Consider the following 24,386-nt stretch of genomic DNA (forward strand, 5'->3'; position numbering starts at 1 on the left):
TACAGTCATTGACTTGCACTTAAGCCACAGGTTTTAAATGACTTGACTTGACTTACGTCGTTTGGACAAATGACTTGGGTTGCATGAAGTGTTTTAATTAGTAATTTGTCATTTTCTTTTATAAGATTGAGCTAATTATCCCAATTTTTGCACATAAAACAGCTTTCTTGCTATACGAGTTTACCAATCCTAACAATTCTAAGAGTCATTTTTTTATACCACTTATTTGACTTAGAGTTGACTTGCTTTACCTATGACTTGACTGAACTTGACTTGTTATTTATTCAAAACTTGACAGGAAGAAGTTATTTTACAAATGCCGTGTTTACAACACTGGTATGCGCCATCTTTAAAGTTATTTTCTATTTAAAATTTACTTAATCATCCTCTAGTAAACAAGTAAAGAGACCACAATTTATACAGCTTTTAAATCAGCCACAAAATTATCGGTAAAAAACGAACAATTATTGTTTTTTGGCAAAAAATTTCTACAACGTGAAATTAAAAACGCCCAATAATGCTATCGAATGTTCTACGCTTCATGTCACAATATTTTTGTTTTATAATTTAGGTGATCTAAACATAAGATAAGCTAACATGATTTAATATTTTTCTATTCTATTCCTAGTGTTAAAATATTGTTTTCAAATTTCAACTGAAACAAAACGTTTTGTCAGCCTTCTTATTTTTAATAATCCCTTAAATAACGTTTATTTTTTACGTCTCGTCCTTTAAGGTCATTGCTAAAAACTAAAAAAGTCAGACATTCGTAGTCAAAAACAGCTTGTATCATACATTTTTATTTATTTTATTTTATAGAATAATAATTATTCACAGTCGTTTTTTAAATAGGAGCAACGTTTTGTAAATTTTTATTTATGTCTTATGATTTTCTTTTCGTCGTAGCGCAATTTAGGGCTAAATAAATGTCCAATATGTTCTGAAAAAAGAAGGCAGATGGACTGGAAAATTCGACAAGCGAAAGGATTACTATAAAAGAGAAAACATCATGAGTTCCATTCTATACTTTTATCTCATCCTATTTTATTGTGCACTATGCTTCGCTGGAAAAGGGAAAGCAACAAGTTAGTACATTTGGGCTATACAAGTAAAATATTGTGTGAAGTGGTAAAATACCTCTGGATCTTGTCAAACAACAAATGGAATGCAAGTATTATATAATGTTTTTTTTTCGAATTATTTTTGCCACACAAGTAAAGTAGAATCAAAGGTTAACAAATTTCGTCCATACTATTTTCAAGTGCTGTAAGCCTTCATTTTTTTCAAATGATTCCCAGTCAAACCATTATTAGAGCAAGTCAACTTCAAGTTGAGTCACTGACATAAAAATAGAAACGTTAAAATAATAAAAATAGTAAATTTGTCCATTTATGGACAAATATATCAACTAATAAGAAAACTCAACATAGGCATATGCGCTATGCCAAAAAAATTGATTTTCTTGCAAAAATTGAGATAAATAACCAAATCTTAATAAACATGCCGAATTTCAACCCAAATTATTTGACACAATGACTTAAATCCGAGTCATTTGTACGAACACATAAGTCAACTCTCATTTTGCCCAAAACACTTGAGCCAAGTAAAGTTGTTTAAAAATATTGACCTGAGTTTATTTAATTTACCTAAACCATTCTAACTCTGCCATTTTACTACTATTTACTGCGGGCTTTGAAGTCAACACACCAGCGGTGCCCCCTCCCTGACCCGCCCCTCTTTTTAAATACCTAACATTTTCGAATTAAACAGCGTTAAAATCCAAATAGTGACAGCCACAAACATGACAGAGCCGATTAGTGAATAATTTAAAGCAGTGGTTCTCAACCGCCGGTCCGCGTCAACTTTCCTGCCGGTCCGCCAAATATATTACAATCTTAAATCTCAACTACAAAATGCAAGATGCTGAAGGCTTGTCCATCAAATTTAAAACTTCGCCAGCTTCGTACTTTGCAACATTGTGACGTAACATAGAGTTTATGGTCTACTTTGGACTTTATCGTACGAAACAATGCAAGTGTTGTGCCCAACTGTTTAAAAGTCGGCTACAGATCGTTTAAGTCTTTTTTTAGGAGCAGTTGTATGTGAAAAACTTTAATAGAACCACGTATAACACGTATGACATCAAAGAGACAGCAGCAAATTGCTCATTTAATTTAAGTTTCTATTCTTTGCTGTTAAGTTGCATACTTTTGTCATATTTGCATTTTGGGTTGATTTTGATTTTTGAAGGTCCACCGGTCCGCAAAATTTGTTTTGAAATTTTACCGGTCCGTAAGATAAAAAAAGGTTGAGAACCGCTGCTTTAAAAGCATGTAGTAATTTAAAAGATAAAATAGGTTTCACTTTTCACCTGTAATAAACAAAATCATGGACAGGTCTTGAGCCAGTCCGTCGTATGTCCAATGCATGTGCACCAAGTGAAGATTAATTGGGGGCTTTAAAGTCTAAGACATGCACCCTTACATTGTATGGCTATATTTATGGATCTTTGGAAAATCTCTCGAGGCTGCCATGCTGTCAAATGTAGATTGTTTTATCGACCACTTATAATGCGTGCGCTTAATCTCGTAAAGGTTGCACCCACAGCTTGACGGCCACTGATCGTTGGCAGCAAGTAAGAAGCCCGGAATACCCACGACCATTTCCCATTCAAACTCAATGCTCATGGAGGTAGGCGAGGCTGATATTAATTTCTGAAAAGTTAAAGTTTTTTTGGATGTCAGACGCGAAAAAAAAAATATTACAAAAATAATATTTAATTTCGAATAAAGTACCCTTTAAAGTTGCGCAACGTATAACACCGCTTGTGCATATCTATGTTATCGAATATAAAAACTCGTCAACAATAAGAATTATTGCTATTCATTTGGTGTTTCTTTTTTGGTGATGGAAAACAATTATGACAGCCGATACAAAAGTTCCAATCAACTTACCCAATAGAAATAATAAGTTGTAAAAAATAAATACACTAAAAAACAGGGAGTCGAACCGGAACCGAACCGGACTTTATGAACCGGTTTTGGGTCAATTTTTTCCGAACCGTAACCGAACTTGAACCGGTTTTTATAAGATTTTAAGGAGCCGAACCGGAACTGAACCGAATTATTTGAAAGTAACTGAACCTTAACCGAACCCGAACCTGTAAATAAAAGCGGTTCGCTTCTGTATGACGTCACAACTTCTATTTTACAGAGTCAAGTTACGCCATGTTCGAAATTTTATGAAAAAAATATGAATTTTGAATGAAAAAATCGTTTATTTTTTTATTTTTTAGATATTTTAATAATGAGTTACTGTTTTGTTAATAAATCGGAAACTTAGATTAAATGACTTACAATTTAAAGATTATTCTCTACATTTATCGACACACATTTTGAGATTTAACGCAAATTATATTGTATCTGAACCGGAACTTTATGAACCGGTTTTGAAATAACGATGTTCGAACCGGAGCTGAACCGGAACTTTTAAATTACTCCGAACCGAAACCGGAACTGAACCGGATTACGAAAAAATCCTTGAACCCGAATCGTACCTGAACCGGAAAAGTCAAACGGTTCGACTCCCTGCTAAAAAATATAGGTTCAACACTAGTGCAAATTTCCGATTCGTCTTTCATCTCCACAGTTTATTTCAAATTCAAGATGCAAAATTCGTGAAATTAGTTACGCCAAAGACTCAATAGCGCCACTATCGGCGAAATATCAACATTTACTTTTTCAAATCGCACAGAATTACAGCAGAAGGCGGATTCAGGATTAAGCTACAGTTTGCAGGCTTCAATTTGGTCAAACCAAACGAGAAGGGCGAATGCACCCGACAGTGGCTGAACATCAGGTTCAGCGACAAAAACGCCGACTCGCCCTCTTCCTTTTACACCCTGTGTGGAGCCGACAACCCTGGAACCATCGTTTCTCCAGGCAAGTTACTTTAATTGTTTTGCTATTGAAGCGCTCCACTTTCCTGAGGATGTAAAAAACTGCTTTTTGTGTCTCTTCACAGATTTGCCGGTACAAAGTTTATACTTAAATGTGCATATCACAAAAATAAATAAATCCGCGACACTCAGATAGCAACCATATAAAGTCATAAGGACGATACAGAATTACAGAAGTTGTTTGTAACAGTTTATTTTCGAAGCCCAAATAAATATCGATAAAAAGGTTAGCCATATTTTTAGATCAGTTGATAAAATAATAGTTTTATTATTATTTATTTTGTTAATATCGGGATTAAGGCCTGTTCCAACATTTTTTTCTAATCCAAGTGTCACACGTCACAGGAAACGTGGTTAACCTGAACCTGCACTCCGGGTCCGGTTCACAGGGCGCAAAGTACATCGGGTTCCAGGCGAGCTATTCAAGGTCGGACGAGGCCGTGGCGCTTCCGGGGGACCTCAAGCAGGCCAGTACCCCCGGGCCGGGTGTACGCCCGATCGTTCCCACAAGAAAGACCCTTGGTTCGGTGCTGAACCAATTGCACCCGGCCCGGGGCACAAAACATGGCCAGAGGAAGTTGACCCAAAACGAGAGAAACGAGTTGTTGAACAAGCGAAGAAACAGTGGCCTGCCTGCGCCGCCGAACCCCCTATACGATACCGAGGGTAATATGCTGGACCCCAACGGACAACCATTAACGCGGAGAGCTTACCCGAAGCGCAATTGTAAGTCACTTTAGGAACAAAAAAACAGAATGTGCTTGCTTTGCATACCGCCTGTTAGAAGTAGGTAGCATTTTAAACGTTTCCAATAAAGATGTTGAAAATGAATAAAGAATTATTCGAAACGTTTAAAATGATAGCTACTTCTGCATATTGGCTTTAATATTCTTATAACGTCTCACAAAAACCTCCATTCAACCATATTGCTCCAAAGGAAATAATAATGACAGTAATTTTTTGACTCCTGGTCTAACCGATTAAGTATAAACAACGCTCATCTAGCCAAACTCATGCCCATCCATCTTTCGCAGATACCAACGCGCCTCCAAAGAAGTACGTACCGCCGCGTCACCCCAAGACAATTTCGAACGAGATAAAGACGGTGTTGATCGTGATCGGCCTAATCGTGCTCGCCTTCGTCAGCCTCCTAATGGCAGTGAAGCTCGGGCTGATCCGACGCCTCATGCGCAAGAGGAAACAGGGAAAGGAGCGAGGAGCAAAAGCGGAGAAGGGCGGATACGTGAAGAGCAATGACAAGCAGGAGGCGAAAGCTGTAGGGGCGCAAAAGCGAGCCACCGAAACGGAGAGCAGCCATCGCAGTCAGCAGCGCAAGCGAGAGGCGCAAACTCAAATTAAAACCGCAGAACGCGGCGCCGAAGATTCGAGAAGAAAGCGTTACGCGGAAAACGCAAAGCGCTCGAGGCTCGGCGAGGTGCACGTGGCTACTGTGTCTGGTCGAGCGGCGAACCGCGAAAGGCGCTCGAACAGCGCACAACATCAGCAGCAAAAGCGTACAAGAGCGAACCCTAGTACGCGTGAGGTGGGCGAGCAACAGTCGAGGCGGCATCCAGGTGGCAGCAAACGGAACGAGCGGCCTCGGCGAGCGGAACACGAGCGTAGAAGACGCCGGTCGCCGTCGCCCACTTCCAGCGAGGCTTCGTCCAGTTCCAGCGACAACAAATACAGACGCCGCAGACGCTAAGGGAATGTTCCATTATATAGACGCGTGAACTGTGTTAATCGCGCTTGTACGACTGCCTGCCAGATTCGACACCTCTATGAAATTGAGAGTTTCTTCTGCGACGTGCAGGAGCAAATAAACCCTTAACCATCTTAAAACATAAAAAATGTGGCACCACGCGTCTCTGATACTCGTTGTGGCATTGAATATTTGTAGATTTTCAAGCAGAAAATAAATAGTTCGCTGGCGCAAACAGTACAATTAGTTCTAGAATTGCTACGCCAAAAATAACGGATTCCTACTTCACGGCCTGACGAATGCATGAGCACTACAAGAAACGTATCAGTGGTGTATGTAATATAAAGCATGTGCTGCGAGACCATGCTAGGTGGGCTATACTTGCGTTTTAAGGGTACTTTTAATAGTTAATCGAATAATTGCGAAAAAAGTATTATTATAAATATATTATTAGAATTTTCTGTCAGTAAATTAGTATTGGCAGGTGTTACGAAAAATAAATTAAGCAACAAATGCAAAGCAGCAATGCCAGGTTTTACTTTTAGAATGCTATCAAAAGCCCTGTATTCTCTAATCTTGCAAAATGGGTATAATTTAGAGTTACAATTTTCAGGAATTTGTCGACCGATTTCAAAAATTTGGGAAGTTTTCAAAACCGCAAAGCAGAAAATAAAAGAATTAAATATGCAATTTTTTTGCGCATTCGGTGCGTTTTGTCACAAATTGCTCCTTATTCTCTTGATTACGTATAGGATATTTGCTGGTGTTGTCTATTTCGATCGATATATTTTTCAAAGGTGTGCCGCCGAATTGTTTTAACTCTGTTGGTGTGCCGCAAGTTGAAAAGGGTAGCGGAGCACCGATATAGGGCGATACAGGCGAACTGAAAAATTAAACGCAAAACAATATAAGGGCCTGATTTAAACCGGCCAGCGACTAAAATCGGGCGTAAACGAAGACGATCTTAACTAATCGTAATTCCAGCCTTGCCCAACCTTACTGTCGACTATCATCAAGCCTTCCGAAAACTGCAGGCAATGAAAAAAAGGTGTAAGGGCTTTAATATCGCCAAAGATCGAAAAGTGCGATTAGTTGAGTATACCAAACGATTAGTTAAGTATAAACAGGTAAAAGTGAGGTACATAGGTCAACAGGCAACAAAAGTTAAGGGCTGGATTAACCACCAAGCAAAATAAGCACGTGACAAGGGCACCACGGGATTTTTATTGGTGCCTCATTGTTAAATTAAATATTTCGAGTTGGTCAGACGATTCAGACCTCAATAGTGGCCGGGTTGAGATAAATCTTGGGAAAATCTTAAACCTCTCTATATTTTCGATGGATAATATATTGTGTTAATACCTTGAATTACACATAGTCTATAGGGGGCAGGGGCCCAAAGTTATAAATGCTTAGGGTGTTTAAAAGACATGATCCTGTGCCCTGCGCACCGGTAAAAAATATTATTAATTACCAGAGTATATGTCCCTTGCCATTCCACTATCTCTTGAAACTATTTAAACTAAATATTTCAGTTGCGTATTTGGGTACTACGTCAACAAAAAACCTCCGGTTTCGTGTGGTTGCTCTTTTTAGACGTTCCGTTATGACCAAGGCAGACTTGGACAACTAGATAAATGTAGTTTTCTAATTCATTGAATTAGAGCAAAATGCGGCTAATTCTAATTCTAATCTAATTTGTGAATTGCTTGTGTGCTCTAATTCTAGTTCTAATCTAATTCGGATTTTACCAAAAATCCTACTTTGTCCAACGACAATTGTAGTATCTTAGTGAAAACGAAGAATTTGAATTCAAACTCTTTGATTGAAACGTAATTTTCACGGAATAAAAATCATGTGCTATGCTAAAATGCTTGAAAATTAGCACACACATAATTGACATGCACATTCCTATTGAAATACTTCTCGATTTAAATGTAATTGATTGTGAATAATAAAATGTAATTTTAGTTTAAATTCTAGTTCAAATTCGTTTTTTAAGAATTCGGTAATTCTAATTCTAATCTAATTTGAGAAAACTCAAAATGATCTAATTCTAATTCTAATCTGGAAAAACTGAAATGTTATACTTTTAATTCTAATTCTAATCTAATTTCAAAAAGCTAAAATAAATCTAGTTGTCCAAGTCTGGACCTAGGGCCCTAGGCTAACTATAACGTTCGTTGTATGCGCCCCGGTCTATGCGCAGAACGCTATATGAGGCCAAATTCTTGTAGCGAAACGCGTCTCCCGTTTAAACCACAAAACAATCACACACAGTTTGAATTTGAAGGTAGTTGTCTAAATTAAAAAAGAGTCAAAGATGTTGGCACAGTAAACGGAGGAGAAGATACGTTTCTATACAAAGGGCAATGTGTCATAACAATTAACTCGTGGTACGATTTCAAATACTATGCTCACCAACTGTTTGGGGAACCGGGAGAATGTGGAGCAATTAGCGTCAGTTACATTTCCAACGCCTAAATAAAACAAGCAATTTAACAAACAAGGCCTGATTGTGACGTCGCACACATAAACATAGCAAGAGTTTAGGCTAATGTAGTTAACAAAGAGCGATATTTACTACGCTCTAACAGTTCATAAGAAGGGCACGGCAAAACAAAAGCAGTGTAAATACTACATAAGAAGAAAATGTGCATGTATTGGCGCATGGTTGTTTCTCGACTCGCTCCTCGCTGAGCCTGCATAGCTCAGTTGGTAGAGCGACCGTCCCGGCTTGACCGGAGGTCGTGAGTTCGAACCTCACTGCAGGCCAGTTGTTTTTCTGGCTTGCTCTGCTTGCATCATAGATCGACAGATTCGGCGAGTCTGCGATGGCTTTTCGGTGTACATAAGAAGACGTTATCATATACACAAAGCCGTCAATGCTGTGCGAACTGACTACTTGTGTCATCGTAGTAAATTTAGCAAAAGTTACATTTTACACATTGACATATTACCAGGGCTGCAAACTCATATAATACAAACGCAACTCACCAAAAAATATCTTCCGAGTAACAAATACTTCCTTTTACACAAAAACAGAATTACAACTTGAACCACGACGGTCAGGCAAAAAAGAAAAACCGCACATTTTAGAAAGTTAGTTCACAACGATTACAGCACCAAAGTCTCATAGAAATCGGTAATTACTGGCAAATATTGAAGTCTTGGGCAAATACGACCGAAGTGCTGGCAATTCGATGTAGATTTCACAGTTGCCTTAAGGTAGGCCTACTGATCAAAGAGTTAGTTTCATGACCCTAAGTTTGTAAGAAAATGCTCACCCACGTCTAATAAAAAAACACCAAAATTATAATTGGGGAGCCATTCAGACTATAAAACAATAGACTTGAAGATAAATAAAAATCTGTTTTTTTATTGCGTTTTTTAATATATTTCATTTAAATGATCAACAAAACTAGTATCTATTCGTGTCGCTGCGGGCCACATATTTAGGGACACGGGTTACAAACCAATCTCCTAAAGGTATATGGAATTTTTAGTGACGTCATAATTATTTTAAATTCATGATCTTAGAATTCCTGTGCTACCAATGATAACATGTTCGGCCCTGGTCTAGAATCCTACCACAATTATCCATTCTAGATCAGCGCCCATATTTCTATATAATAATTAATAACGTTGCTAACACGGTCTCTAAAAGTCTTTTATATTGGTGGGTGAGAATTGCGAAAAAGCGCCATTTTTGGCACGTTGTATAGACACATTTTAATTTATTGCTTTTTGGACTAACAATCAATTAGTTACAAATGCGCTCTATTTTGTGGCCAGTTTGCAGTGTCGCTTATAGTTGGGAGCATAGAATACTAATTACATAGAAGGCTAACTGCCTCATTTGCATACTGTTCCGCATGAATGACACTTACTTCGGTCGTGAATGTAAACAAGCTTTGGCATCAAAAATTGTTGTATTGTGTATTGGATTTTCATCACTGACGTTCAGAACTAATTTTATCTACTAATTAAGATCAAATTAGGCTTTTACCATCGTAAAGGCCTCTCCATACAACCACGGTATAGTCGCGGTCACCTACACCTGTGCGGTAACGAATCTGGGAACACACAATAAGCCCTAAAAAGCAACAATACCTAAAGCAGAAAAATCTATAAAACCATATAGTATTAAGACCAACGACATAATAAAGCCAAATACGCAGTAATATCCAGTACAGCATAATATCAAAATCGTCTGAATAAGACCTAAATCTGTCGGATTAAGGCTTTAATTCATCAAAAGAAGTCCTGAATTCATCGGAATAAGGCAAAATTAATCGAAAGAAGGCCTAATGGCCAAAACAACGCCCGAACCTGTGGGTAGAGGGCGTTTCGGTGACTACGTTTGGGCGACCTAGTCTGACCGGCTCAGTCAGGGAGCCGGTGTTCTTAATGGGTGGAGTTAGAAAATGGGTTAGTGTTGAAATTATTAGGGGAGTTAGTGATGTACTTAGGGGTGGGGTTTGTTAAAGTGTTGTTTATGCCTGATTATGAGCATTTAGGTCTTATTCCGACGGATGTCAAACTTATTCCGATTTAGACGGTACTAATACCATTAGGTATCAGTCCTATTTTGGCCTTATTCCGAATTGTGTTTTATTCTGTGGTTGGTGTTGTTCTTATCTCAGTCTTATGGCTGGAGTCCTAAGAATCTAATTTTGGTTTTGCGCAGTTATTTTGCTACAATTTAAAAATAAACTAAATATATATATATATATATATATAACAATAATTTTTAAACAAAATTTTAATATACCAACTTTTTATATGGAATAATATTTACAGATGGTTTGATATTGTAAATTGTGGAGTAAAGTGTCCAATAAAAGATGGGGCAGATGAAAATTTGGAATGGTTAGAAAATATTTTTATTCAAGAACTAGCTTCTTGGAAGGTTGTTTATATTAATTTGCTTAAATCTATAGCAGGCACTAACAGCTATTTTTAATTAAAGGAAAATATAGAAAAACACTACAAGGGTGAAAACAAAAGACTTATGGCTAAGCCCACATTGGAAGGATTAGTGTTCACCACTATTCAGAATTAAATAAACTTTATTCTGCCTAATAATCGTCTTTTAAAACAGCTGGATTATGTGTGCTTACACATAGAAGTATCCACCACAAAGCAAATATCAAATTGTGTTTTATTTAGAGGCAACTTTACTTGGCTACCGGGCATGAAATCCGGATATTCACCAGGTGTCATATGGTGTAAAGCATGTAATAGAAAGAAAAATAAAAAAAGCAAACGCGGTAATACAACATATGAGATCAGAAATGTCTGGATAATACTCTGTGAAGATCCCCTCCCTCCAAAAAAATAGGCAAATTGAATAATAATATGGTGTTCTGTTATTACTTGATGTAACAAATAAAAAATGAATTGCTGTTAATGGACTGAAATTAAATAATTTAACTTTTATAATGATCCCTAATGGCCAACTAACAAATGCTAATAATGCATCAACGATAAAACAACAATCAAGACATATGTCATAAATAAATAAAATCCAGGGGTTCAACTTCAAGTTGAGATAACATTTATGTGCAAATAAACTGTTATAATAAAGATTTGAATATATTGTTTTTTTCATTTATATTATTTCACATGCCTCTTTCTTATTTTGTCGGCATATCTCTTGTAAACCTGTATATTTCTTATTAACCTTTTAAAAACATTTTCACAAAGATTTTTACTAAAACTGTATCCCAAAACCCTTGTAACCAGCATAACCATAAAAAACAGTCACCGTTTTGCTCTGTTCATAATCACATTTAGCCATTTCACTCAGAGTTTCATTGAACTTGCTAAAACCACTGCTAGAAAGTATGTCAATTATTACTTCATTAAAATTAATTTTATCAGCTTTTTTGTTGCATTTTATGCTAAAAGTAAAATACATATAATCAAAAAATATGAGCAGCACTCAGCAGGCATCTATAGATGGCAATTTTCTTTTTCCAACCTGAAAAGAAAGGCAGAATTCGATGTTCTTTCATTTTCAGGTGCACATAAAACTTGAATAATTGGATGCAAGTCTTTGTACTTTTTGGAGACCTTGTGAATACAGTATCCAGCAACATATATATACTAACATTTCACTTTCAGCTTTATTTATAGAATAGGATTGTAAAGCTGTATCTTCTTCTTTGTTTTAGACAATTTCATTGAATAAATGTAAAAGTTGCTTAGCAGCTTCCAATTATGGTAAATTAAAAAATAACTTCTCAGCATTACAGCAAAATTTCGGATATTGTGATTTGTGATATTATACAACCCGGTTGATAGTTGGCTTGATTAGTGGTTGAAATTCCACTTCTTGGGGAACGTTAAGCAGTTCGGCTATTACCTCACTTGTCAGTCCAATACTTGACATGTTAAATTATAGTAAACTGACAAAATAAACCTGGATATAATTAGAAAAGTTCGTGCATTGACTGAAACGCTGAATAAAATACGCGAAAACGCAAAAATAATACGCAGGTCAACAGACGACATGAATACTCTACCTATAATTGCCGCCGAAACCCGTGTTTTTAACAAATCGTGTTAGTGTTACTAATAATTAAAGTTAGAATTCGCAGTCGACAAAATGACAACAAAAATACGCTACAGTTACTCATGCGTGACGAGACCCAGTGAGCCTTCAATGTAATTAGTATTCTATGGTTGGAGCAGTGGTCCCCAAGAAAAACATTTTAGGTTTTTAAGAAGGTGTCAACATTTACTTTGGTATCATTTGGAAAGATAAATTAATAGTTTTAACATATAAACCTTAAAACAGTGATACTAATAGTAAAAGCATCATTGTGGAATCGGTTGCTAAAATAAAATGCTTTTCGTTTCAAAATCTTTACTATTGGCTTATTTTTCGTAAACTTTAACACATTGATTAAAGCGGAATGATTAATTTTGTTTGTTCAAGTTATCTGTTGGGAAATGTCGTGTGGTGGTACCGCAGTACATGCCTGCGTACAAGTTCGCCAAGTGTAAAGTTTAGATGCATGCTGTTTAGCCTAATTTAAAATAGGAATTGAAGATGGCTCATATCACTCTTGACGCTTTACTTAATTTACATTATATTTTACCAATTCACTTTTAAAGCGCTTTCAAGGTGACAGTCATAGACCCGTGCTTTGAAACTGTCAAACTGTTAGCATCAACAACAAGGTTATTTGGGGCATGCCTACATAATTATCATCTATATGAAAATGCATTTTGTGTTTTTTAATGTTGTTTATTGAACTCCATAATAAAACAGAACCTGTCTTGATTCTTGCAAAAAAATTTTTTACACAGTCTTCTTATTTTCATCCTAATTGTTTTGACCAATGATTTAAAAACCTGTGGCCATTCCTTCTTGGTGCATCAACATAGCTGTATGGTTCGTTTCTTGTTTGCCAAACTATGTTTTTTTGGTGTTGAACTTGCACAATATGTGTGATTTGTGTGATAATTGGCCTTCAGTCTTGGCATTGAACATAATTTGTCGCAGATCAAGTAAATATGGATTACAATAACTAATGTTTCTTAGGGAACTTGTCTGTCAGGCCAGTGAGTTTCAAACAGAACTTATCTGAAGCAAATTTTCCAGCATTCGTGGTGAGTGCAAAATCTCAGAAAAAACCCTGATCTGACTTGTGTTTATCATAGCTGTGCAACACCTAGGACTTTTAATTGTGTCAAAACAAAACAAAAAATGATTGAGGAAGCGATTGAAGCATTTAGGACAGGTTTTCCATTGGGTTTGCTTGTAACGTTTCCAGTCATTCTTCTTGTGGTTTCACCCATAACTGTGGTAGACGCCGCTCATGAATTCACTGTGTACAGAATGCAACAATATGACATGCAAGGAACTCCATATGGTAAATATTGTTGCTGTTGTTATAAGAGATGTTTAACAATGTTGAATCTGAGCCAATACCTGATCCCAACTTTTCATATCGAAGTGCATTTAACCCATGATTTGCTATTTAAGTCTAAACTTTCTATTAAAATGATTGATAAAATAAAAATCAAAGTTCTGCTTAACAACATAAAACTTATATGTTTTAATTTCATCATTTTTGTTTTCTTGTAAAACTTTTAAAATCAGGTTGACTGGCAAGTTATTTAACTGCGTAAATACATATCACATATCCCGAATTGTTATGTAAATACGGCAAGATTAAAAATAACTACAAAATGTTTTGTTAGGTTGTCGCAGCGCCATTATAAATGCAGAGGCACGCACGCCACAGTCCTCATCCATTGCTCGCAAATGCATTCTCCTGCGTTCCGAAGAACTTACCCACGCACGATACCTGGAGGTACTCGATCGTGGTCCTTCCTCGGTTGTCATTCTTCTCCAGGGCAACATGTCGGAGGGTCAAGTGCAGGTAAAACTGTCAACATCTATCTATGTTTACGTCTAGGCTGCGTAGTCGGACTTGGAACATAACAGAGTCGGTTTGCTTTACTGGAGTCGGACATGGGACTCAAGTGAAACCACATAAGACTATGAGTCTGATGTGCGCTTGTGCAGTACGAAATTTTGAAACTCATAGTGCCGCAATCTGTAAAATGCCAAGGTGAAATAGAATATATGGTTGAATATTTTTAACCATGTATTGTAGGTGGATAAATTATATGACACCCCTATGAGTAGATTGCTGTATATCCACCTTAACTGAGTTACGTGAATGGGTAAAATACAGTTTGTACAGTTGGGACTGGAGTCAGACTCTGGGTATTTCTAACCAACTCCGCAAACCTGGTTTACATATAATATCGTTTTGTTTTTCAAATAAACCCATTATTGTGCATAGAATTTGAATTTTTTTATGATTGGGTCACATAATATATTCTATGGCCATTGCAGTTATTGTAGTTATATGTAAAAAATCCTATCTATTTTTAATATGTTGTGCAACAATAAGCACTGCTAAACAGTTTCTTGTTTGTGGTCTAAATTTTAGCTCTCTAATCCAGCGTTTCTCAACCGGTGCGCCGCGGCGCACGCGCACTGGTGCGCCATGGAAGGCTGCTAGGTGCGCCGCGAGAAAAAAAAAACATGTCGAAATCAGTCCAAAACTAATCGGAATAAGACTTTAATGGACAAAATAACGTTTTTAGTCTCAAAGGCTGGAAGTCTCTTTAAAGATATGCAACTATAAAACCCATATAAAAAAAAATGCAGGCCATTCAAGACAAATATAAGTATATACACTTCAAAAATTTCGCGCTCGCTTCGCTTGTAAGGTGCGCTGCCACGTTTTCATACGGTTCGCCCCTAAGTAAAAAAGGTTAAGAAACACTGACTCTAATCTAATAAATTTAAATTTTGGTTCCATCACTGTCTTGTCATGAGAATTGTTTTTTATTCATGGCTAGAAAAGAGTAGCCCCAAGGTTATGTTTTAGAGAAAAAAAATCTTTGTTGCATACAGTCAAGTAGAACTAAAATTATAGAAGAGTGATTAAATATGCAGTAGGCTGCTAAAATACCACATGCATTTATTCTACATATCAAAAGATGTGTTTTAAAAATTGTATAAATGAAACAACCAGGATTGAGTTAAATTTTTGTAAACAGAGCAGTAAAAACTAAAAACGCATTGCTCTAGAAGCAAATTTCACTCAACAATTAAATGTTGTTTTATACACAATTTGTACTGCTACACCCCACATAATTACCAATGCCATTAGGAAAATGATTAAAAAACTAAGAAGAAAGAAAAGAGGTACTGGGACAAAAAGACTGATACATCTAAAAAGAGACTACCGCAAAATTTTCTGTTAATCCATATTCAATTTTCCACTCTTATCACAAATAATGTGGGCTGCCAGGGAATGGATCATGTTTCAGGATGTCAAACATTAATCTTTGACATGTATAACTTAATGTTGCTTGAAGTTAGCCATATTTTACTTTTAAATGCATATATAAAAATGTAATATTCTAATATATTGTAGGTAGGGCCACTTTTTAACCTTTGGAAAAAAAATAGCACAGTACTCCTAGTATATATTTGGTTCAAGTCTTGGTATATTATATTTTGTAGAAGTTTGTTGCCCTTGAAGGAGAGCTACTTCGAATAGAATCAAACATCCCGGTTTACTTTACATTTGAAAATGAAGAAATCAAAGACATTTACGACCGGGTATGTTGTTAAACCTGGCTATTCACATTTGCAACACCAATTTACCCTAACTTTTCTTCTCTTCTAATTTTTTTGTTTTGATAAAGGTTTATTTTAATCATGATATGTTACCTTCTTAATTAAATTGAAGATCAAATACAGGAATGGCATATGTATTGTCCCCTGTTTAAACCACCAGTGTTGTGAACAAGTCATTTTGAAATGACTCAAGTTTCATTTGGGTCATTTGTAAAATAATAAAGATCAAAAGTCTTTTCGAATAAATAACAATTCAAGTCATAATTAGAGCAAGTCAATCTAAACTTTAAATTGTTAAAATGGGTAAATTTTTTTTATATGGGAATATTTCAACTCAAAAACAGTCTGCACCAATCTAGTCATGTTAAGTGCAAAAATTAAGATAAATTACTCAAAACTGAAAACACTTAATTTCAACCCAAGCCACTTGACGCAATGACGTAAGTCCAAGTCAAGTTAGTTTGCCCAAAACACCAAGTCTGGTCATTTCAAAACAAAGTCATTAACTTAAATTATTACAACTCTGGTTTAAACTGTCTTTTACTATTTATGACATTTTGGCAACATTTTATATATTTATCAACATTTTATATATTTTTTCTTTATATATTGTTATTGTTTTACAGGTTACTTACTCCACAAGTAAGGACACCGGTACAGCTCTGCAAACATTAGTTGCCTCGGCCACATCAGTCGGTTATCAACTAGTTACCACTGGAGGGCAGAGTAAACCACAGCCGGATCATAGCCTCGTTAACATTGAGGTAATTGCATGCAGCAAGGCTAACTTAAATTATGTGCATTTTGTTCTAGGTAGCTTTATGATTTGCAAAACAGGTTTACTTTTATTCACTATAGTATCCATTTATAAACCATTAAACATCCTCAAAAAAACAGTCCATTGGTGTAAAGTCGTTTTTCGCAAATTTTAATAAAAATTTACAAATAAAAAAGTTCCATAAAAAACATTCTGCAAGCTGTATTTTCTCAGTCCCTAATTAATAGTGATTACACCATTCTAACATCAACCATTTTGATGATAACTTCTAATCTGCTAAGTCACATAATTACTTTATATGGAAGGTTTGTATAACTGTTGTGATTAAAAACAATGTTTTTGAATGACCAAAATAAACAACACCTATAGTTAGATAAATTGATAAAAATCTTTTGATCATTGCTATATTTTATAGCCTTTTCGTGATGTTATACCTATTGGATTATGTGCTGAAAGACGTTTTTCACATAAGAAGTTTTCAAACTTATAAATTATTTTTTATTCTAAAAGCTTCACATGCATGGTGATATTGACCAGTTTAAAATACATTTTAAATAATTTATTTCTCTCTTATTTCAGGGCTCCCTTCCGGGGTTGGGACAGGAAGAATTGCTGCCAACAATAGCAATTGTTGCCCATTATGATTCGTTTGGAATTGCCCCCGTAAGTAATATTTTTAATTTTTTTTATATTGCAAATACCATTACATCTTATATTGTATGTATCACAATAGTTTTTTTATTGTAAATCACATTCTTTTTTATTTATTTTGCAAATGACAACATTTATTATATTGCAGATCACATTATAAAAAAATAATGCATTATAGGTAATAAATTGCATTTAACATTAGCTGAATATTAAGTAATTTACTAGTGCAGGGTTTTGTTAACAATTACCATATATAAAAGTAAGTGCTAAACTACGCAATGCGCTCTTTTTAGTTCTATAAGGTTTAGCTTTTAGCCATCGCCGAATTCTTTTAAATTTTACTTATATTGCAGTTGCTTTCTCATGGTGCAAATTCTGATGCAACTGGTGCTGTAGCCCTTTTGGAGCTGGCACGGATTTTCGGCAAAATATACAGCAACTCAAGAACTCACCCAAAGTAACTTCGCTTTAACATCTATTTTGAATGTGACTAAATAAAACCAGAAGAGCTTTTGGATATTATTTTAGAATGTGTGAAGTAGTGGTGGCCAACCTATGTTACATTGCACAATACTAGAGGCTCGCACTCCACCCATAAAACGAAAAATAAGAATATGCCCGCTTGTAAACCATATTAAATAGTCAGTTTTGAAAAACAGGAATTTAGTTTCTTAACAACTGGAAGTGAAGTTAATTGAGATTAGATCTAATCTTACACATACAATATATACATTTTTTTGCTTAATGTGCATCCTTTAGTAATCTTCTTTGAAAAAATTACCTTATAACGAAATGTTGGTTTATAACTTTGTTTGCACCAGAAGAGCTATTTCTATCTCTTTCAGTTGCAAAAAAAAGATAAGTTACGGTCAACTATAGCAGCCGAATAAATCAAAGTGAAAGTGCAAAGTTTTTGTCGAATACTGAAAATGGTAAACAGGTTTCTATACTAACCAAAGTTTCGCAAAATTAAAGTTGACATTTCAGTTATATGTTCATAAATTGACATTTCTTTACCAAATTTATTTAGCAGCTTATGAATATGAATAAACTCACTTGCAGACACAACATACTCTTCCTACTTTCTGCCGGCGGCAAATTCAACTACCTCGGATCAAAAAAATGGATTGAAGATGCGTCGGAGAATGCGGGTTCCACTGAGGACTTGTCCCTCAACAATGCAAAGTTGGTCTTGTGTCTCGATACTTTAGGTGGCGCTAATACACAGGCACTAAAAATGCATGTGTCCAAGCCACCGAGTAAAGGGACAGTTGCCAGTGTTATCCACTCTAACATTGAAAAGGTTGGTAAACTTCATTGTTAAAAACATACATTGACAGTGTTTGTTATTTCTTTATTGACTGTCAATGACATGTGTTTTAAAATGTTTTTATTTTTTTGACATGGTTTTTAATTGTTTTTTAAGTATGCAATATACAACAAATCTAATTGAATTGTTTTTTAGTTGCAAAAATGAAAAATCAGATAAAAACGTGTATAGTTTAGCTTTTATTTTTTATAAAATAAGATTAGATGAAAATGTGTTTACTGTTTAGTTTAACTTCTAAATAATATATAGTTCCACAACGGGTGTTTAATTTTGCAATATTTTAGGTTGCTGCTTCTCATTACTCTGGTATGGACACATCGATCGTTCACAAGAAAATTCGGCTGTCGTCCGACTTTCTGGCATGGGAACATGAACGTTATTCAATCCGACGATTGCACGCAGTCACCTTGTCTACCCTGGAGTCGCATGATGTAAGTTACTTAAGAATAGTTAAGTGTTGTTGTCGGCAAAAAATATTTTAACTGAAAAAGGTTTTAAAGGCTGCAACTAAAATCTTCTATTGTTTCTGTCTTTGTGCTGAATATTAAAATTTGTTATTCAAAGAATTACTTATACAGAAAATTTACTCGAACCACATAACAAAGTGGTTCCAATACTGGTTCTGAAATGAAAAGTTTTTAGTCCCAAACATAACTCAAAATAGGTAAATTCAGTAGATCAAATTAATTAAACGAATTCTCAATAAAGTTTACTGTATATAACTTGTAACGCTTATAATGTTGGTTTTTCATTTTACTTTTAAATGGCTTTTAGGTTGTATTCCTTTAATTTTTTGGTAAAGGGGTCTGCCAAATTAAATTCTTTGAAAAAGAGAGAAAACCACTCCTCCAAAAATACTTCCTGTTTAGACCTATTAGTTTATTTTAGGTTGGCAATATATCACAATTAAATTTATGTATTTGGGGTGCTCTACCAAATTTCTTATAAACTTTATAATTTAACTTTTTTTGAGGGTATTAACTTTCTTTCGCATATTTATTGAGGTTTGAACATGTTTTTCGTTGTATCAATTGTAGTTTTAATAAACATTTTAATATTTAGTGGTTTGTAAGAATTTTGGTCAATGGAAAAGTTAAAGGGGTAGAATATAGAGAAAATAAGGTTAAGTAGCAGTGCTCAACAACAATCTTCTTTATGCAGGATGCAATGAGAAGATCAATCATGGACACAAAGAAAACAGTCAACGTTGATACGCTGACGAGAAATATCCGAATCATCGCCGAATCCATCCTCGGATACCTATACAATGTCACTGATGTATGTTGCAGTGTTGTAAACAAGTCATTTTGAAATAACTTCAGTCCCAGTCAAGTCATTCGTAAAATAACTTAAGTCCAAGTCAAGTCTTATTGAATAAATAACAAGTCAAGTCCCAGTCCAAGTCACCGGTTGCCCAAGTCAAGTCATAATTAGAGCAAGTCAACTTCAAGTCCAGCTAATAAGACTTTAAATTATGAAAACCGGCAAACTCCTCCGATTATTATGAGCAAAGTAAAAAATAACACAATAGCAACATATTACAAGCAAATTCTTTTATGTGCAAAGATTGGGATAAATAACGCAATTTTATAATTAATTGCGTAATTAAAACAATTTATTTTAACCCAAGTCATTTGCCCAAATGACTTAAGTCAAGTCAAGTCTTTTTGCCCAAAAGACTTAAGTCAAGTCAAGTATTTTTGCCCAAAAGACTTAAGTCAAGTCAAGTATTTTTGCCCAAAAGACTTAAGTCAAGTCAAGTCATTTTGCCCAAAAGACTTAAGTCTAGTCAAGTCGTTTAAAAACAGTTACTTAAGTGCACTTAAGGTAAGTCATTGACTTAAGCCATTACAACACTGGTATGTTGTTTATAGATTTTAAGACACTGTAATTTTTCTAAAAGTTATTAGGGGTAACAATGGTAACATGTTAGTTGGCTTTGAATTTTCATTTTGACACCAACTTATTATCAATATAGTAATGCTATGTCAGAAAATCTTTACAGTAGGCTTATTTCCGTATGTATTACAACGCTTAACTTTGTCTAAGCTTGGTGTGTAAAATAACGATTTTAACAGGAGAGCACCATGAGTCTATCAAGCGGAGATTACGCAATTCACAAAGACCACATACAAGCCTGGCTGAATTTCCTGGCAGAGCAACCCAGGCCTGCACAGGTGAGTTCACTTCCTCCCACATAATATCACAGCACAGCTGTGCTATGTTAGCCATCAACACCTTAACCTTTCTGTGTCGCTTTCCCAGCCTTAACTTTCTTGGAACAGAATACTTTGGTGGCTTCTGTGCGTTGAATCTTGTGGTTGATTTAATGCAAATGTTTTTTTTGTATGTAAAAATCAATAAAACTAATGTTGTTGTGAAGTCTTTAATATTTAAAAAAAAATTGTTTTTCCAAAAATTTTACCCAAAAATTTATAAAAGTTTAACCCAGAACCTAGGTACTGGAGTTTGTCACAACTGTACTACCCCAAGTCTAACTGTTATGTGTATTATCCCTTAAACTTGTTTCTGCATATCTTTATAGTTTTAGCGTTATTGTTTTGAATATTTTTACAAATTACCTTAAAATGTTTGGCTAAATTTGGCTGGTGTTATTAAAAAATAGATTTCAAAACAAAAACATTAAACCAATGAAAACTAAATGTTATTATATTTTATTTTAAAACAGTCAAAAAGTAGAATGATTCACCTGGTAAAAATACTGGTTGCCAGGAAACAACTAAAAAAATAAAATGAACGTCTTACTTTCCAAAAATGATCATAGATCATTTAAATCAATAAAGTCTTGCCGGCAAAAATCACTTTGATGTGGTTAAATGTATTTTGACATTTTATTATTTTTCCTGGGCAGATTATGTCTGAAGATCATCCAGTTGTTTCAGCCTTGGATGTAGCATTACAAAGACATGTGAAACTGGCCAAGAAAATCAAATTGAAAGCTGACAAAAGGTGGGATTTTCATTAGAAGATATCACTAATCAGATTCTGACCAACATAAAGCTGCTGCATTTGTGTTAAATGTTTAAACGGAGAACATAGAATTACATCTATACTTGTTTTTTTTAATAAAAATAAACTTTTGCTGTTTTTAACCCTTTAAATTTTGGGGCTCCCAAACTGTTTTTTATTATGTTGGTATTCATTTTTTAGAGATCCTGACTTTCTATTTTATGATGTCATGTCTGCGACTATGAGTGCTTCAATTGTCAGATCTGCGGTGTTTGATCTCTATGTGACTGGATTTGTCGCATCTTACCTTGGTCTCATCTACCTGTTTGTATTGGTAAGTTTAAAGTAAAAATGAAAAGGTTGCTTACTCATATTGCGAAAAAAGTATGTTATATGATGCAGATGTAAAATTATAAATCAGCCATTTAAGTGAAGCGCAAGGCTACAGCTAAACTTGATCTTTCAACAAAACCATCATGTTTGGTTTTTAATTAAATTTTATTTAGTCCCAATCGTTACTTTGAAGCTTTGGGCTTGGATTGACTGAAAATGTTTCTCCTTTTAGTTTTTCATTTCTTAAATACAACGCAACTGTAAAATGTGTATTTGTGCACAAGTTTTGATGCACTAATAAACATAATTTTCAGTATTAACTGTTGGGTTATCTCGCACTATGACTGTTTTGAACAGATCACACTTTTTTAAGGTGTACTCCTTTATTTTGCAGAAATTCAATGGAGTCCTTTCCATCGCCAGAAAAGTCAGCTCTCTGCCAAAAGTTAAAGTTCAATAGAGCCAGAAAAGATTGTTGACTCTGTCACGTTTCTTCAAAAGAAAGGCATCGACCTTTGGCTAAAGACACGTTTTGGTCTACTGATGTATGCAATGTTTCGAACTTACGTGGGTCTGAAATGGAAAGTGTTGATCAAACTTTTGTTAACTACTGTGCAAAATTTGATGATTTTTTCGACTGGAGTTTAATTAAAAAAACTCTTTTACACAAACAGCATTATTGATTGTAAGACAAAACAAAAAATGAAATTATTTTGTTTAAATTAAAAAAATCAGTTATATCCTCAGTTATATGTTATTGGTACATCTATGTTTATTTGCTATCTTGTGTGATAATTTAATTCTGCCTAATTTAATGTACACCACCAGTAGCACTGCAATACTTTTTGAAAATATTGTGGTTAAATCTAATTTTTTTCACTTTGTTGAAAACTTGACATGAATTTTGTTTCAACTAACTAAAATATATGCACCTAATGAAATGTGTTTCATGATACACTTAGTTATATTATACATGTTGTATGGTATTAATTTTGTGTGTGCTACCTGCCATCGGTAAAATTCGTTTGTGTGCTTGTTGAACAATTGAAAACCCAATAATAAACGTGCAGTTTGTTAGTTGTCAGTTTTATGCTGAAAGGTCTTCGCAATAGATTTAGGGTATTTCTTATCAGGTTGGGTTTTTGTTATCAGACTTTTAAACTGTTGTGGGTCTTTAAATCAACAGAACCAATAAAACCATTATTTACAAAGAACGAATGTAAAGGGCTTTGTATTTGCTTTGCAGATTGGATAGAATTTCACAAAATAAATAAAACTGCCATGATTTTCCTTTTGATCTACACCCTTAATCAGAATTTTAATACCGCCTTGAACAAATTTAAACTTTTGACATACGCCAACTGAGTTTCTTTCAATGTAAAATTAACAAAGAGAATGATTGTCAAGTGGCACAGAAGCTTAAGTAGAGTGGCAGCTGTGTCACAAATTCAACTTGAGGCTTATCCGCTATCCACACATTGGCTTTTGTAAGGCTTGTATAGGCGATTATTTTATTCCATTTGTAATCCCCTTTGACAGAAGAAATAACATATGAAGAGGAAAGCATCCATACCTAAAGCCCCTGCTTAAACAAGTTTACTGATGTGGAAATAGGAGGGAAATTTTAATGACTACAAGAAAAATATTATTTTTTTGAGACATTTATTGGTAACAGATCAAAAAATAATTTAAAAACTTGTAAAGATGTCATATAAAAAACATAAAATCAGGGCTAGTTTGTTGCCAAAAACAAATGTGTTGTTGCGTCAAAAATCATTTCAAGTAGTGTCAGGTTCAGAGAAGGACCTTTTGGTTATTCTGAAGATCCTCACAAACCTAAGTGCAACTGTGAAAGATAATAATGATTAAGTGATTTCTGCTCTTAGTTGAACGACAAAATCAAGTGCCTTAGTCAAGCCTTCAGGACAAAGAGTATATCATTTAAACAATGACTTAAAAAGTTAAAAGACGTTTAATGTTAAGTTGTTGAAAATTGGGGTCAAGGGTACTCAGGTCTCAAAAGTTTCTAAATTTGGAACCAAGTCTAAGCGCGGCCACTGTTGCAACTTCCTACATAAGCCTTAGCAGACAATTAAAAAATTGCCTTAGCAGCTAAACCAAAAGAGAAAATCAAAAAAAAGAGTAAGTCTGAAATAATGCTTTTTAACTCATTTAAGGTTAATACAAAATTGGTTACATTATTTTGGGACAATGTCTGCTAGAATCAGGAATCTCTATAAAACTATAAAAAACTGCTATAATTTATATGTTGATTCATCAAAGTGTGTGCATTTGAAACACACAAAAAACTGATGATTGCAATTCTCTGGTGGCCCTTTTCATGTTTAAATCATCATCTCAAGCTTTTGTTACAGATTAGAAAATGATACAATGCTTTTTCCGGCATGCGGCTTTTGTTATCTTTGGTCAGACAACAGAACACTATCTTTAGTCAAAATAAAGACCAGCCCAAATCGATTCACT

At 34.9% G+C, this 24,386-nt stretch overlaps 2 protein-coding genes and 1 non-coding gene across 3 annotated transcripts; all 3 read left to right on the top strand.

The window, feature by feature from the left end:
• Positions 1–911: 911 nt before the first annotated feature.
• On the top strand, positions 912–6,190 carry LOC146166632 (uncharacterized). Its single transcript, XM_083389291.1, has 5 exons — positions 912–1,085; positions 2,595–2,691; positions 3,754–3,941; positions 4,304–4,684; positions 4,993–6,190. The coding sequence occupies exons 1-5, from the start codon at positions 1,010–1,012 to the stop codon at positions 5,661–5,663; spliced, it is 1,413 nt and encodes a 470-aa protein (XP_083245417.1). The 5' UTR covers positions 912–1,009; the 3' UTR covers positions 5,664–6,190.
• Positions 6,191–8,360: 2,170 nt separating this feature from the next.
• On the top strand, positions 8,361–8,435 carry Trnaq-uug (transfer RNA glutamine (anticodon UUG)). Its single transcript has one exon. It is a non-coding gene; the product is annotated as a tRNA-Gln (tRNA).
• Positions 8,436–13,359: 4,924 nt separating this feature from the next.
• Positions 13,360–22,973, top strand: LOC146166634 (BOS complex subunit NCLN-like). Its single transcript, XM_083388852.1, has 13 exons — positions 13,360–13,546; positions 13,878–14,059; positions 15,724–15,822; positions 16,467–16,604; positions 17,198–17,281; positions 17,623–17,726; positions 18,332–18,572; positions 18,884–19,030; positions 19,761–19,877; positions 20,678–20,776; positions 21,472–21,569; positions 21,771–21,903; positions 22,297–22,973. Exons 1-13 carry the CDS (start codon positions 13,381–13,383, stop codon positions 22,360–22,362), a joined length of 1,674 nt encoding a protein of 557 aa, XP_083244978.1. The 5' UTR covers positions 13,360–13,380; the 3' UTR covers positions 22,363–22,973.
• The last annotated feature ends 1,413 nt before the right edge of the window (positions 22,974–24,386 follow it).

Source organism: Ascidiella aspersa, chromosome 1 (genome assembly GCF_963924565.1).
Source record: "Ascidiella aspersa chromosome 1, kaAscAspe10.2, whole genome shotgun sequence".
Lineage (NCBI taxonomy): Eukaryota > Metazoa > Chordata > Ascidiacea > Phlebobranchia > Ascidiidae > Ascidiella > Ascidiella aspersa.